Source organism: Plecotus auritus, assembly GCF_963455305.1.
Source record: "Plecotus auritus genome assembly, chromosome: 6".
Lineage (NCBI taxonomy): Eukaryota > Metazoa > Chordata > Mammalia > Chiroptera > Vespertilionidae > Plecotus > Plecotus auritus.
Window position 1 is genome coordinate 62,280,617 of NC_137773.1, and position 15,735 is coordinate 62,296,351.

Below are 15,735 nucleotides of genomic sequence, written 5' to 3' on the forward strand. Positions count from 1 at the left end.
GGGTCTCACATGATTTTGAGGTGCATGTGGGTGTGTGGGGACTTGACTTGGGTCCCGTGGTGTGCCCCAGACTCTGACAGGAGGAAGGTTTTCATATACATTTTACTAATTTCCTTTCATCTCTGACACTTCTATTATAGAGAAAGGGCATATAGCAATATTAAATTATTTCCTCTAATTAATTCCCCCATTTTTTTGGTATAGCAAAGGTAGAGATTTATTGAAGAACAAGTGCAAACTCCCACATGGGGAGAGGGAAAGAGTCCCACAGAATGGACTCCCATGTGGGGAGGGGGAAAGGGTCCCCTAATTAATCCCCTTTTAATGTGCACGAATTTTGTGCACCAGGCCACTAGTAGGAAATAATGAAAAGAAATGGGCCACAGTTAGTGTTTCTGCATCTATTTCAAATAGATGCATGAAGGCTTCACTAGTGTTAAAATAATGTTTTTGTAAATACAATATAATATAAAATTTAAAAATATATATAATATTATATAACTAAAATGTCAAATATTTATCTAGTCACTGTAATAATGATTTTGATCTGGATATCTGTACTCTACTAATTATTTTAATAATGTTTAGAATTTGTTGAATATTTTAACTTATATTAAGGAAGGACAAAATATGAAATGTGGCCAGAGCAAAAAAAAAAGACAAGACTTTTTATTTTTAATCCTCACCTAAGGACATGTTTTTATTGATTTTTAGAGAGAGAGGAAAGGAGTGAGAGAGAGGAACATTGATCAGTTACTTCACTTTTGCATCCCAACCCAGGCTGAAATCCTGGTATGTGCCCTTACTGGAATTGAACCATGACCTCCTGGTTCATAAATCGATGTTCAATTACTGAGCCATGCTAATCAGGCAAGACATTTCTTTTTGATGTTTGTCTTTCTAAGCATAATGTATGAATTGTATTTTTTTTGTTCTGATAATGTCTATTAATAAACACATGGTGATATAATATTATTCTTGATTTTAGTGGCTTCTTTTAAAACTGAGTTACATGTTTTCTTCAAAACATAAACCTTTAGTGAGCTCACAATGGTAGTGGGTGCCTTGTGAGTAGGTCTAGTTGTTTGTGCTTGGATTAAAAATATTTTTTCCTCACACATTAATTTACAGGAAATGTGATACACATCTCTTTTAGGAATGTCCTAATTTCCCATCATATTGTCCAATTAAATGAATTGAGGAACTTTGGTATTTCTAAATTTGGTCAACAGAGAATAGTTGAATGATGAGTAAATAAGTCTTGCTGGGAAGATGTTGCTTAAGTAGTAAAATGGTTCAGCCAACAAGTGTGCAAAAAAATTAAATATTAACTAAGGAAGGTAACCATTTCTAAAGTCATACCCAACAGAGGATTCAGGTATATATAGGATTGAAGAGCTCTAAGTTAAGTTCACAAGCAAAGGACGGTTTCTTGGAACTTCCAAAAATTTTAAATCATGAAACCTCTATTACTGCTACTATTATGTGCTCTTGTAGTTCAGTCCCAAGGTTCCAGTGACTATGACAATGGGGTGACTTTTTAAATTTTATTATTATATTATTACTAATATTATTAATATAAAATACCAATCATAATCATATGGAATATTTATTTGAATGAAATTAACCTCTATTTTAATTATGAAATGGAACTATCAATCTCAGGGACCCATTTTATTTAAAGAATGTTACATAGTATTTCTTATATAAAAAAGAAATAATAATTTCTTGTTTTCTGGTTTATCACTTTCATTTTCCCAGGATGAAGATGACACACCTAAGGTAAGATGTGTTTTTCTCACTTGTTGTTATCCCAAGTACTATGAATTTTGTTTAGTTCTAGCAGCACATTACTAAATTATGAGAACAAAAATCTGAAAATTTTGCATACTATAAAATAACAAAAGAGCAGTATTTTCAAAGTAGAAAGCTGTAGTAGATAGGTTCTATTTAGGGAAGAAGGGTCATACATAACTCCTGAAATTGCTGGCTATTTATGAATGAAAACTACAAACCAAATCTAAAAGTGGAATAATACATCAAGTGCAGTGATAGAAAATGAAATATTGTTTTTTTAAATTAAAAATTTAAATAATAGGTAGCATTTATTGCTATTATTAATGATTATGAAACATATAGCCCAGATTAACATATTCATTTGTATATCAGTTTCCCAGTTTGATTTATTCATTGGTAGAACAGTTTTTCCTCAAGTACTATCTTTGCTGATTTATTCCTGTGGGTTTGAAGATATCAAAAATACAGAAATGCATTTAGGCAAATGAATACTTAAAGAATTTTATTATTATCAAAATGGATCAAATTTATCATCTATAACAGCATCCTCACACTAGAAAGAAAAGTACACAATAATGTTTAAATGACATGATTAATTTTGAATCATTTGTTGAATTGGAAGGGCATCTAAGTGATCTAATTATCAAACTATACATACAAAAATATTCTTGTCTGGTTAATTGCATTATGTAAGAAAAATGTCAAGAATTTGTAAAGTACTTGGCTAAGCATTTTCACATTCTTGCTCACAAACTGATCCCTACAGAGACAGTTTACTAGTTTAGGTTTTCAAAATAGATTTTCTACTGTTAGTTATTTCAATAAGTGGTCTTCATAAACCTAAATACCCATATAAATTTTAAAAATATTTTTATTTCTTTTTCTCTATAACGCTAGATCATCAATGCTACTTCTCTAATAGCACTCTGAAATAAAAAGAAAATATTTTTTCTTCTGTTATAAATTGATTTGTAATATATAAATGAATTACATTTTATAAAATTCCTGTTAGAACAGACCAGCTCTGACAGAGAGACCACATCTTCAAAATGCAATATGTATATTTCCCCATACCTTCACACATTATTATTTTTATTGCCATCACACATAACAGTTATTATAGTGTAAGTCCAACAATTAAGCAGGGGAGTCAGGAACCAACCTGTCTGGATTGAAAGCCTAGCACTCTCCAACTAAATGTTAAATATTATAACTTAATGAGTAAATGACAGTAAAATTCCAAATAGAGTCAGTGAATGACTTCCAGGCTCACAAAATAAAAGCTTAGTCTCTGTTTCAAATCTTTTGCTAATTTGTAATTAAACCTGAAAGGGTATAATAACTGACAAAGAGCGTATGATAATATAGTTAATTCAAGTCAACCCTTTTTATATTGCAATGCATATTTTCCACTTCATTATCTTTTAATGTAATTTTTTAAGTTAACAAACAATTTTAATCACAATGCACATACCTTGAGAATTATTTTAAATATGAAAAAAGTCATGTTGTTTGATAAAGAAATCATGTAAGAAATTTCATTAGAATGGCTTATCAAATACTTTTGTTGGTAGAAGATAGGAAGAAGATTGGGATTAGTAGTGGACAAGCCACTTAAACTATAGTACCTATTATGTGTGATTGCAATAAAAATAATAATGAATACTTACTTTATGCCAGGTATTCTTCTGAGGGTATCCTATGCAATGAATCATTTAAATCTTACAGATCTAACTATTATTATCCTTATTTCACAGATAAGAAAATGGGCACCGATAAAGTAACTTGCCCAAGATCTTATAGATAGGAGGTCGTAGGGTCAAGCCAAGCAGCCTGGCTTCAGAGTGCCTTTTTCCTCTTCAAACATATTGGAGTCAAGGGTTGTCTGATAAGTAATAAATCCATATTGCTTTAAGATATTTTTATATAGGGCTTATCCAAATTAATCATCAATTCATAAAAACTAAACATGGGGAAATGATTAACGATAATAATAGGAATTTAGTAATTCAAGTAGCTTGAGAATATTTATTCTTCCTGAAAATATAGATTTCTCAATATGTTGTGTCTTCCCATGTATAGATATCATGGATCTAAGATAATTACTATTCATAATATGATGCAGCTTTATTTTAGAGCCTCTTTTTAAAAACTACCTGAGATACAACAGCTTTTTGCACAGTTTTTCTTTCTGCTGTTACTGAAGAGACCTAAACAACCTATTGATTTACCAACTAATGCAGCTGATGGACCTTAAGCAAGTCATCAGTGTGTGATAACCTAAAATTTAGGTCCTAAATTATAACATGAGGATGTTGGAATAGTTACATCTCAAATCTTCTATAACACTCTACATTTTATTTTATTTTTTTCTTATTTACAATTTTCTTTTAATTTAATAAATCTTTATTGTTCAGATTATTACAATTGTTTCTTTTTTTCCCCCAATAGCTCCCCTCCACCCGGTTCCCACCCCACCCTCTGCCCTTACCCCCCACACTGTCCTCATCCATAGGTGTGTGATTTTTGTCCAGTCTCTTCCCCCACCTCCCACACCCCTTCCCCCGAGAATTGTCAGTCCACTCCCTTTCTATGCCCCTGGTTCTATTATATTCACCAGTTTATTCTGTTCATCAGATTTTTTATTCACTTGATTTTCAGATTCACTTGTTGATAGATATGTATTTGTTGTTCATAATTTTTATCTTTACCTTTTTCTTCTTCTTCCTCTTCTTAAAGAATACCTTTCAGCATTTCATATAATACTGGTTTGGTGGTGATGAACTCCTTTAGCGTTTTCTTATCTGTGAAGCTCTTTATCTGCCCTTCAATTCTGAATGATAGCTTTGCTGGGTAGAGTAATCTTGGTTGTAGGTTCTTGCTATTCATCACTTTGAATATTTCTTGCCACTCCCGTCTGGCCTGCATAGTTTCTGTTGAGAAATCAGCTGACAATCGTATGGATGCTCCCTTGTAGGTAACTAACTGTTTTTCTCTTGCTGCTTTTAATAGTCTCTCTTTGTCTTTTGCTCTTGGCATTTTAATTATGATGTGTCTTGGTGTGGTCCTCTTTGGATTCCTTTTGTTTGGGGTTCTGTGTGCTTCCTGGACTTGTAAGTCTATTTCTTTCACCAGGTGGGGGAAGTTTTCTGTCATTATTTCTTCAAATAGGTTTTCAGTATCTTGCTCTCTCTCTTCTTCTGGCACCCCCATAATTCAGATGTTGGTACACTTGAGGTTGTCCCAGAGGTTCCTTACACTATCTTCAAATTTTTGGATTCTTTTTTCTTTTCTGGCTGAGTGTTTTTTGCTTCTTTGTATTTCAACTCTTTGACTTGATTCTTGCGGTCCTCTAGTCTGCTGTTAGGTCTCTGTATAATATTTTTTATTTCAGTCAGTGTATGTTTAATTTCTAGTTGGTCCTTTTTCATATCCTCGAGGGTCTCGCTAAATTTATCGGCCTTTTCTAGAAAATTCTTGAAAAACCTTATAAACGTGGTTTTGAACTCTATATCCAGTCATTTGTTTTCCTCCATTTCTTTCATTTGTGATCTGTTTCTTTGTCTCTGCATTTTCACTGCTTCCCTGAGTTGGTAGAGTAGCTTTGTGTGCTAGGTTTCCTATATGGCCCAGTGGGTCAGCCTCCCCAGTTACCTGAGGTGGACACTCTTGGTGCACCCCTTTGTGGACTGTGTGCTCAGTCTTGTTGTAGTTAAGTCTTGATTGTTGTTGGTATCACTGGGAGGAATTGACCTCCAGGCCAATTGGCTGTGAGGATCAGCTGTGTCTACGCTGTGAGAACTTCTGTGCTGGAGACACTCTTATGAGACAAGACTTGCAAAATTTCAAAAGCCTCGGTGCTCAGCTTGGATGGGGCGGAGTCTCAGGGCGGAGCAGACAGCCTTGGTTTCCCATCAGCCCTGCCCTATGAGGCCTTTGGGTCTCAGTGTCCCTAGGTAATCGCTGTAAGCACCTCTAAGACAAAGCTGCCCTCAAGTTTCGCCCACTGCCAGACAGTCCAGTTTCTCCCTGAATGAGTCGGGGTTCCCAGAAACTTGCCCGGAACTGGAGTTCAGCGCAGTCTGGAGCTTCTGTCTCCCTCCTGCTTTAGAAAGCCAGCCGCGCACTCAGCCGCCTGTGCACATAGCTGCCCATCCTCTCCGTGTGCGAGTCTCCATACCTCAGCCTTTTGCAGCTCCTCTGAGTCTCAATATGCTTTCCTCTTTTCTTCTAGTTGTAGAATTTCCACTCAGCCAGCTTTCCTGTGGTTCTGGATAGTGTCTGTTTTGTCTTTTAGTTGTAGTTTTGCTATTGTTGTGCGAGGCAGCAGTTTAGGTGTTTACCTATGCCGCCATCTTGGTTTCTCTTATTCAACACTCTACATTTTATTTCGGCCTGTTTCTCTGAAGAGTGATCTGGGCGCCCGTGGTCACCGACCCCGTGACAAGAAGAGAGAAGAGGCTCCCAGCCTGAGACCTGTCCAACCTCCCATCAGTAGAGGTGGGTATCGTGCTCGCCCAGCCAAAGTGGATGCCCGCCAAAAGCAAGTGGAAAGAAAAGCCCCTGATGCTGGGGGCTGTGTTCATGCTGACCCAGACCTGGTGAGTGCCCTGAGCTTTCTAGCAGAGACAGCCTCCATTTTCATCATAGCTTGCTAATGTTTTATTGATCCATGTCGCCACTGTAGTTATTTTGTTTATTTTGGAGATAAATATAAAACATAAACAAATTGAGCCTTGGTTGAGGATTTCTTTCTAGTTTTTTGTTTTGGTTTGGTTTGTTTTTTTGGGGGGATCTGGGCCCAAGATTACAAATGAGGACACATGGGTGTTGCCTTTAACTTTGAATTTTGCCCATTTCATTTGTTTGGGTGAGAAAATTTTCAGTTATTTATTACATTTATATTTACATTTATTTTGTGGTAAGGACTAGTTTTAATCTTCATCAGAATATGATGATGACTCTTGAATTTCTGGCCTTATGTTAAGAAAATCAAATGACAAGTTTTTATATTGGCTAATGATATCATTGAATTTTTACTATATGCTATTCTCCCCAATATCTGTAACTCAAATGCTTCATATAATGCCTGATAATTTCACTGTTTGCAGGGAGTGTTGTGTCCTACAGGATGTCAGTTGCAAGACACTTTGGTAAGACAAGAAAGAACAGTGAGAGACCAAGTAAATGAGTTAAATAATAATGTGGAGTCTGTATCCCAGACCTCTTCAACCACCTTTCACTATGTGACTTTGCTCAAAGACGTGTGGGAAAAGAGGCAGAAGCAATTAAAAGGTAGATATACTTGTGTTTTCTGTTCGATTCTGTTAAACATTTGGGACTGTTAGATTGCCATGGGAATGCAAGAATGTGAGAAGATTAACATTTCTGGATTAGCCTAAACAGCATACACCATCTTTCAGTATGGGTCTGATTACCCTGAGGTTCTCACATAGTCACCTTCATATGCAGCTTGTCAGACAAGCACTATTTACATTCACAATGTGGTATCAGCAAGGATGACTTTCTATGAAAAATTTTTCTGTGAGTCCTCATTTTTAGCCATAGGAAACTTGTGACTCAGAATACAATATTCACAGAGTAATAATTTAGCATTTATTTATTTAACATTTGCTGTCTGAAGGTCTAAATGCTACTTTCTCCTTTTTTTCCTCACCAAAGGAATAAACCACCTATTGTATTTATTTTTAAGCATATTTTTAGCTTATAGCTGAGCTAAGTTACTAGGATAGTAGCTAGAATATTTGTTAATTTGTATATGCCATGGGCCAAATAATTTTCCCTAAGTACAACTGCACATCATGATTGCCTGATGGTAACTCGGTGTCCATTCATTTATTCTCAGAAAACCCAACTCACAATTGTATGCCTGAATACTTTTCGTTTCTCAGGAGAAAATGTGAATCATTCCTACATAATTTCATTTTTCCAGAAAATGAAAATGTAATACATGAGTACACCTCAGAGCTGGAAACACGCCGATTATTTATAGATGAGTCCTTGAATAGTAATATCCCGACTAACCTTCGTGTGCTCCGTTCCATCCTGGAAAACTTGAGAACCAAAATACAAAAATTAGAATCTGATGTGTCAGCTCAGATGGAATACTGCCGCGTCCCCTGCACTGTCAGTTGCAATATTCCTGTGGTCTCTGGCAAAGGTAACTGGTTAATAAACTTATTTCTGGAGCATTCCAGAAGAACTCACACTCTCTAAAAATAAGGGAACGGATAAGAGCCCACTGTATTTGCCCCACAGATCCTGATGACAATTCAGCACATCCCTAGTATGCTGTGGTCTGATGTAGCCTAACATATTTGCAAGCTCTTGATGAGCTGGATGTAGTGTATGATGGTACTAGCTCTACATGTATATGCACCCTTGCTTGAAGAGATGGCAGAACAGTGAATAGATGCAGGAGTTTCTTCCTCCCATGTGTTCTGGCAGTTTATCTCTGGCAGATATCCCTGGATACAAAAGGTAGAGAAGGGCTTTTTCATCTCCTTAGAAGATACAACTCAAAACTGAGTTTGATTTTCAGTAAAAGGGAGATTCAATTTCCATAATATATTCTCAGAAGTCTAAATTAAAACATTTCTCAGGAACCTCTGTAATTATAAAGTTAGTGACTAAAGACCAAGTAAATATGTTGTAGTTCCCTGAACATAATGTTTCTTTATGGTTGCAGAATGTGAGGAAATTGTCAGGAATGGAGGTGAAACATCTGAGCTGTATCTCATTCAGCCTCACACTTCTATCAAACCATATCGAGTATACTGTGACATGAACACTGAAGGTGGAGGTAAATATTGGATAGTTGTTGATCTATTATTCTGTAATTATTTTGATATGACAAAATGCTAGCAAATAAAACCTAGCTTTAACATAACCAACACTAGGCCATTAGATTTGGAATTCAATCTCATATTTTAAAAGTTATAAAATATCTATGATTCACAATTTGGAGTAATATAAAGCACTTGTAGTTTTTAAAGATTTTAAGAATTTTCTTATATTTATTTCCTCATTTTATATATATATATATATATATATATATATATATATGAGCACTAATATAAGTGGGGATAAAATAAATTAAATAGACAAAGAATTCAGACATTTCCCTCAAAGTGGCATTATTTATTACTGTTTAATATGTGTTGTTTTTCCTTTCTTTCTTTGCCCCAAAGGGTGGACAGTAATTCAGAATCGTCAAGATGGTAGTGTTGACTTTGGCAGGAAATGGAATCCATATAAACAAGGATTTGGTAATATTGCAACCAATGACGAAGGGAAAAAATATTGTGGCCTACCAGGTAAAAAACTGAGAGTACAAAATAATATCATTCTACTTACAATGTTTTTCTTCCATTTATAAAAACACAGTGTTGGGAATCTGTGTTTAGGCATTTTAGGAGGTTAAGAAGAATTTATGAAAAGAATGTGAAAGATAAGGGAAGAAAGGCAGTTTTTAGTTTCTAAAGGTTGTATTTTTGGTGAGATTTTATTTTACTTTTCCTTTAGGTGAGTATTGGCTTGGCAATGATAAAATTAGCCAGCTTACCAACATGGGACCCACAGAACTTCTGATTGAAATGGAGGACTGGAAAGGAGATAAGGTAAAGGCACGCTATGGAGGATTCACTATACAGAACGAAGCCGGAAAGTACCAAATCTCAGTGGACAAATATAAGGGAACAGCTGGCAATGCCCTCATGGAAGGAGCTTCTCAACTGGTAGGAGAAAACAAAACCATGACCATTCACAACAGCATGTTCTTCAGCACGTACGACAGAGACAATGATGGCTGGTATGTGTTCTTCCCTCCTGCTGTAAAAGCCACCACTGATATTTTTACTTGGCATCATTAATGATAACTAATGTTAATAACTCTCATTGCTTGGGTGGTTACCACATGTATCAGCCACTGAAGTAAGCTCTTTTTTTAAAAATATATTTTATTGATTTTTTACAGAGAGGAAGGGGGAGGGACAGAGAGTTGGAAACATCAATGAGAGAGAAACATTGATCAGCTGCCTCCTGCACACCCCCTACTAGGGATGTGCCCGCAACCAAGGTATATGCCCTTGACTGGAATCGAACCTGGGACCCTTCAGTCCTTAGGCCAGTGCTCTATCTACTGAGCCAAACCTGTCAGGGCTGAAGTAAACTCTTTATGTATCGTCCTGATACAGTTACCAGTATGATTCTCATTTGACAAATGAAGTTTAGAGAGATTAAGTAATTTATCCCAAGTCACACAACTATGAAAGATAGAACTGGAATTAGAACACATGTGCCTTCTGAGTAGTGAGTGTTTAAATATATTTCTATCTACACTAATAAGAGAGAAAGAGGCAAATTGACCATACCTTCATGACGCCCACCAGCCAATCAGGAGTGAGTATGCAAATTAACCCAACAAAGATGGCGGGTTAGTTTGCATATGAAGGCACCAAGCGGCTGGGGGCGGGGCAGGATGCTTGCATGGTTGCCATGGTGATGACACAGGCATTCCGAATTGCCCCAGCCACTCCAGGTCTCTGGGCAGCATGGGAAGGCAGAAAGGCAGCTCCAGGCCAGAGCGAAGGCAATGCCAGCAGCCAGGGGAAGGAAGGCCCATTCTTGCACGAATCTTCGTGCATTGGGCCTCTATTATCTCTATATTTGAATGTGTATATTGAAACTCCCATTTTGTTCTTCAGAGTTCTCTAATATTAAGGGACCTGAAATCTCTCATTTCAGTATAAAGTAACAAATACAGATGAATTGGTCACAGTGCGAGTGTCCCCCCCACGTCCCTGTTCGGGCGCCAGTTTGTAGTGAACCCCTTTCATGACCCGCGTGGTTCAGGGTTCAGGTTCAGGGTTCGGGCTCTGGAGGAGGCCGCACGCAAATCAAAGAGACTAGACAAGAAAGTATTAATTTGGAAATAATGGGGGCCAGGCGGGAGCCCAACTCAAGGGGAAGGACTTTACCCTGCTCTGGCCTTGCTATCCCTTTTATTAAGACTATGGGATACACCCATAGCCTTTGGGCAGGCAATTCCAATAATAGCCAAACATCAAGAATTTACATAAAACTAAAAGGTGGAAGTTGTTTTAGCTACCATTGTCTCAACTAAACAGTGGGTGGTTGGCTCTGACCTTTCAGAGCTTCAAGGTTGACCAGCCTTCCGGGTTTCTTGTCCACACCTCTCTGCTAGTGAGGACAATGGGCGGCTTCCAACATCACAGAGACCCAGTTCTCTCTCTCTCTTTTTTTTTTTTTTTTTTTTTTTTTTTTTTTGCTACAGGGCAGAGAAGGTCTTTGGTGTATTAGTGTGACTTTATTTATAGAACTAAAGGAAAGGGGCACAGCACACAGCATTCTTTGTGGGTAATTTGGATGGAATAAACTGGATGACTCTGTAGTTGTAATAACCCCAAACACATTTTTTTTCCAGGGTAAATGCAGACCCCACAAAACAGTGCTCTAAAGAGGACGGTGGTGGATGGTGGTATAATAGATGTCATGCAGCCAATCCAAATGGCAGATACTACTGGGGTGGACATTACAGCTGGGACATGGCAAAACATGGCACAGACGATGGAGTAGTCTGGATGAACTGGAAGGGATCCTGGTATTCAATGAAGAAGATGTCTATGAAGATCAGGCCCTTTTTCCCACAGCAATAGTCCCCAAAACATAAATTTTTATTCTTCCGTGTGTAACAACATTTTTGTATATTATGTCATTGAAATGTTATTTCATACATTATATCCCTTTAAAACTGTCGAAAAGCTGTGAGTGTGACTTTTTGGGAAAAAAGTATTTGGGATACGTGAAATTAAAATTAGGACACCATTTTCTTTTGTACTCTTCATTTATATTGCTCACCAAGAGGCAAATAAAAGGATAATTGTGGGTAGTGAGTGTTAAGAATTTCAATTCCAGTTGATCATGAAAGTTTCAAGTCAGGAAGAGGAATTTTCTATCCTTGTTGTAGAAAAACTATGAGGCAACCTAAAAGCTTATGTTTAAAAGTCCATTTGGTAAACACTATTTATGTAAGGTCTGCCACAGAAAACTTTCAAAAAATTATCAATTAAACTAGTCCCTGTTGCAATAAAGTACTGTTTTCTTATTTTGTAATCCACATAGCCAATGATTTAGGCTTTGAACTTTTAGGAGAAGAGAAGCATTCACAACCTCAGATAGCTCATAAACTGGCACTGAACATATGAAGATTCAAAATCTTACTCTGCCCCATGGAAAACCACTACTCTGTTAGCTAACTGGACTTTTGGATCAGAGTCCCCAAGAGGACAATTAGGATCAAGCCTTCACCATTTGGCTTTTTGGGGCGGGGGGGGGGGGGGGGGAGAGGGAAATAGCAAGGTAGGAAACAGTAGTCGATTATTGTCCCTAATTAGGGAAAATTAGGCTTACTGGCCTCAATTTGGTTTTTGTTTTTTACATAGCTACACCAGAACTAAAGTAGAAGTGGATTTTTGGTTTTTCTATGTCTCCCCAAGAAATGAATGTATCAACTCAACTTTTTTTTTTTTTCTTGAATTCTCCCATCACTTCACTCCAACTGTCCTTGGCAACCCTACGACCGTGGGTTCTCCTTTCCTTAGCTTACCATAACTGCCCCTGATTTTCATGGAAACTTATGGTCCTGAAGTTCATCCTCTTGACCTTTACATCTCAGCAAAGGTTGTTAAATCATGGAAATTCGGTCACTCTCTTAATTCCTCACCAAATCCAACTTCAACTTTACCTGGCTTCCCTGCCATAGTTCTGTTCTACCCCTAGCTATAATTGTCTATTACTCTGCTACCACATATATTGTCTTAATAATAAAAAATTCTGACCAAGTTACTTTCCTGCTTAGTGTTATTTCCTTAATGAAAAAAGATGAATTGAAAATGACTAATCCCACACTATGGTATGAGAAGTGTAATATATTTTATTACATCATTAAGACTGAAAGTATGTCACAAACTATAAAGGATATCTGCGCTTGGGATGTAGACTTCCAGTTCCTCTGCATTCAGGAATCAAGGCAAACAGCTCACCAATGTAACAAAGGAATTGTCCCACGTGGGGCAGAAGTGTGGATGACGCGATGTGACCCCAGTCAATTGGCATTTCTGTTTAAGCATTAATACCAAGTACTATGTACGCTGATGGTCAAAACCTGCAGAGCTTATGTAAAGTACAACTTTCCTTGTGTCGACCAGGTTTATTACATCAGTCTTTACATGGGAAGAACCCAAGAGTCTATATTTTTTTAATTAATGTCCCCAAGAGATCTGATCACTGGCTGAATTTTGGAACAACTGATCCAGGCTACATTTGCATTTACTAGTACCTGAGACTCCCGTTTTTCTTATCTAGCACTTTTTTTTTCTTCACTCAAATGGTGGCCACAAGGCATTTAGAGCAAGCGATCATCTTTGAAATTACTGTGACTTCACGGTGACCACTGCCTATGTTGAAGATTTGACTGGCGTTTAACCACAGGGTCTCCAAATGCTGGAAACCACTATTTCTACTCTGGTGCCCCTCAGCCTCAGATGATTCTCTAGGTTGGACTATTAGATTTTTTAAGGCATAGATGACACCTACCATTTTTACACAGAGCTGAAATTAATGTCTGAATTCCAGCCCTCTGCCCACTGAGGCAAGTGATTTGATGGTCCCTCTTGAGATTCCTGGAGCTCAACTCGCACCAAGTCGCAGTGTGTTGGTGCATAATTATGGCTAACCCTATCAAATGTAATTATTTATGTTTATTTTAACAACATAAATATCATTCTAGATAATGAAAGCAGTACATATTATTTGCAAAAATTTGGGAAATATAGAAAAAAATAGAACAATCAGTAACCCTCTGTTTATTCAAGTATTTTATTTCCTAAGTGATTAGACTGAGAGAGACATATGCTTATAATTTCAACACTAATAGAGAAGCAGCTAATATTTTGGTTTATGTTTTTCTTGTTTTCCTGTACATACTAGTATTTTAGTACCTGAATTTATCACATTGTGTCATGGAAAATTTTCCATGTTATTTCATATTTCCTATACTATTATTTTCTATAATATACTTTTAATGACCATATAATATTCCATCATGTGAATGCACTCTAATTTTTCAAAAAAATCTTTATCATTTGACATTGAGATTTTTTTGAACCTTTTCTAATAAAGATAATACTGAAGTTAGCATCTTTCTACTTTGACCTTTATACATACACACACACACACGTATAATATATAATAAATATTATTGTCTATTTCCTTCTGGAAGCAGAATTCCTGAAGGAAATAATGGGTTTTGGCATTCAAATAACTCTCCAGAAAAATAGTATCAATTTATCTTTGGCACTCAGAATTTGTTTTTTTATTTTTTTGTTCCTCACTAATGCTAAATGTTATGATTAAAATATTGACAATTGCTTTAATTTTCATATTTTAATTACTAGTGCAAGTAAGAGATTTCAATATATTTAATGATCATTTATCTATCTTCTTTTGAGAATTATCTTTTACATCCTTTCCTCAACTTTATATTGGCATAATCATCTTTTATATGAATTCTTAACCATTCTTTTTTGTATGTAAGATAGCAATCAGTAACATGATATTACCCTCTGTTTATTAAGTATTTTATTTACTAAGTGATTAGACTGGGATAGTCATATACTTATGCAACAAGTGTTAACTGGCACCAATATTAACCACTGTGCCCTTTCTCTTCTTTTGCCAACCAATATGTGACCAGTAAGCAGTATGTTTTTCATTTTGTATACCGACTGAATTATAGTTCTCCAATAACTTTATTTTAAGAAGTTTCGGTCTTACAGAGAAATAACAGGAGTGGGTTAATGAATACCTTGATGTCCTTCACCTAGCTTTACCAATTGTTTGCTACATTTGCTTTATCTCTCAAAAGGATAGACTTTCAATGCAGTTTTGCAACAGTTTATGTAGGCGTGCAACCTTGAGGTCCCTGACCTATTGTAGATAGAGTCAAAGCAAATATTTTCTAGCAAATATTTTGTAGAGTGCTCTGTTGCAATCAACAGGTAGCCACCTTCCCCCATGAGCTAATGAACAGGAAGAGCACTATTGAATAGCTCACTACTGTTTAATCAGCTCAAACCTTACATTTTCTTGCCTCTGTGGTTTCAAAGTATTGCTTTTACAACTGGAAATGGAAGCATAATGTCTAGCTCTTGTATAAGAATTAATTTGAATCTCTTCCCTAGGTGCAAATCTCTTATCATACTACTCCCAGGTTTAAGGCCCTTGGATACCCTCCCCCTATAATTAAAGATTTTTATCCATAAAGAGCTTTATAAAGTACTTGGGATTCAATTGAAAATAGAATGTAGGTTGAAATGCATAAATAAATAAAATATGATTTGCCAAAATTGTTTCTGTGTAAATTTCATTACCTGCAAGCAGCTTGCATAATATTCATGGTTACCAAAATCTAAATGTTCCTTCTTCTCAAGTTGTTTCAGCAAATTGTAAATGTTGTATTACTTCATTCAAATATAACTAATATTTATTTTATGGTTTTGTAACCTGCATGTACTTACATTAGTATGACACCATTTTCCTTCAGGCTTTTCTAGACATGACTGGAGACTAGTGAACTTGGCTGGATGGGTCTTGTTCTGATTCACTAACTGCACCCCTCGTGTCGGCTTACTAAATTGAAAATGTTTGTTGTTGATTATAAAAGAAACCCATACAGAGTATAATTCTATCAGAAATACCACTGGGAAAAATAATTAACATTAAATGCTATATAGAATATTTTCATGTTTGAGTAAATGTAAAATATAAGTGAGTTTTAAAATTTTTATCAATCATTTATAAGAAATATGAAGTGAGAAAAAAAGTTTGGAAATGAAG

At 36.2% G+C, this 15,735-nt stretch overlaps 1 protein-coding gene across 1 annotated transcript; it reads left to right on the forward strand.

Moving 5' to 3' along the window:
* Window positions 1-1,241: 1,241 nt before the first annotated feature.
* Window positions 1,242-14,033, forward strand: FGB (fibrinogen beta chain). Its single transcript, XM_080671975.1, has 9 exons — window positions 1,242-1,532; window positions 1,762-1,782; window positions 6,207-6,398; window positions 6,909-7,092; window positions 7,751-7,978; window positions 8,507-8,620; window positions 9,009-9,134; window positions 9,343-9,628; window positions 11,264-14,033. Exons 1-9 carry the CDS (start codon window positions 1,458-1,460, stop codon window positions 11,493-11,495), a joined length of 1,458 nt encoding a protein of 485 aa, XP_080528101.1. The 5' UTR covers window positions 1,242-1,457; the 3' UTR covers window positions 11,496-14,033.
* Window positions 14,034-15,735: the final 1,702 nt, after the last annotated feature.

Excerpts from the sequence above, each read along its gene's own strand:
- FGB (XM_080671975.1), top strand. The coding sequence starts at position 1,458 with ATGAAACCTCTATTACTGCTACTATTATGTGCTCTTGTAGTTCAGTCC. Across the intron at positions 7,093-7,750 it reads GAGGCAGAAGCAATTAAAAG|AAAATGAAAATGTAATACAT; the intron begins GTAGATATACTT and ends TCATTTTTCCAG. Across the intron at positions 9,629-11,263 it reads GACAGAGACAATGATGGCTG|GGTAAATGCAGACCCCACAA; the intron begins GTATGTGTTCTT and ends TTTTTTTTCCAG.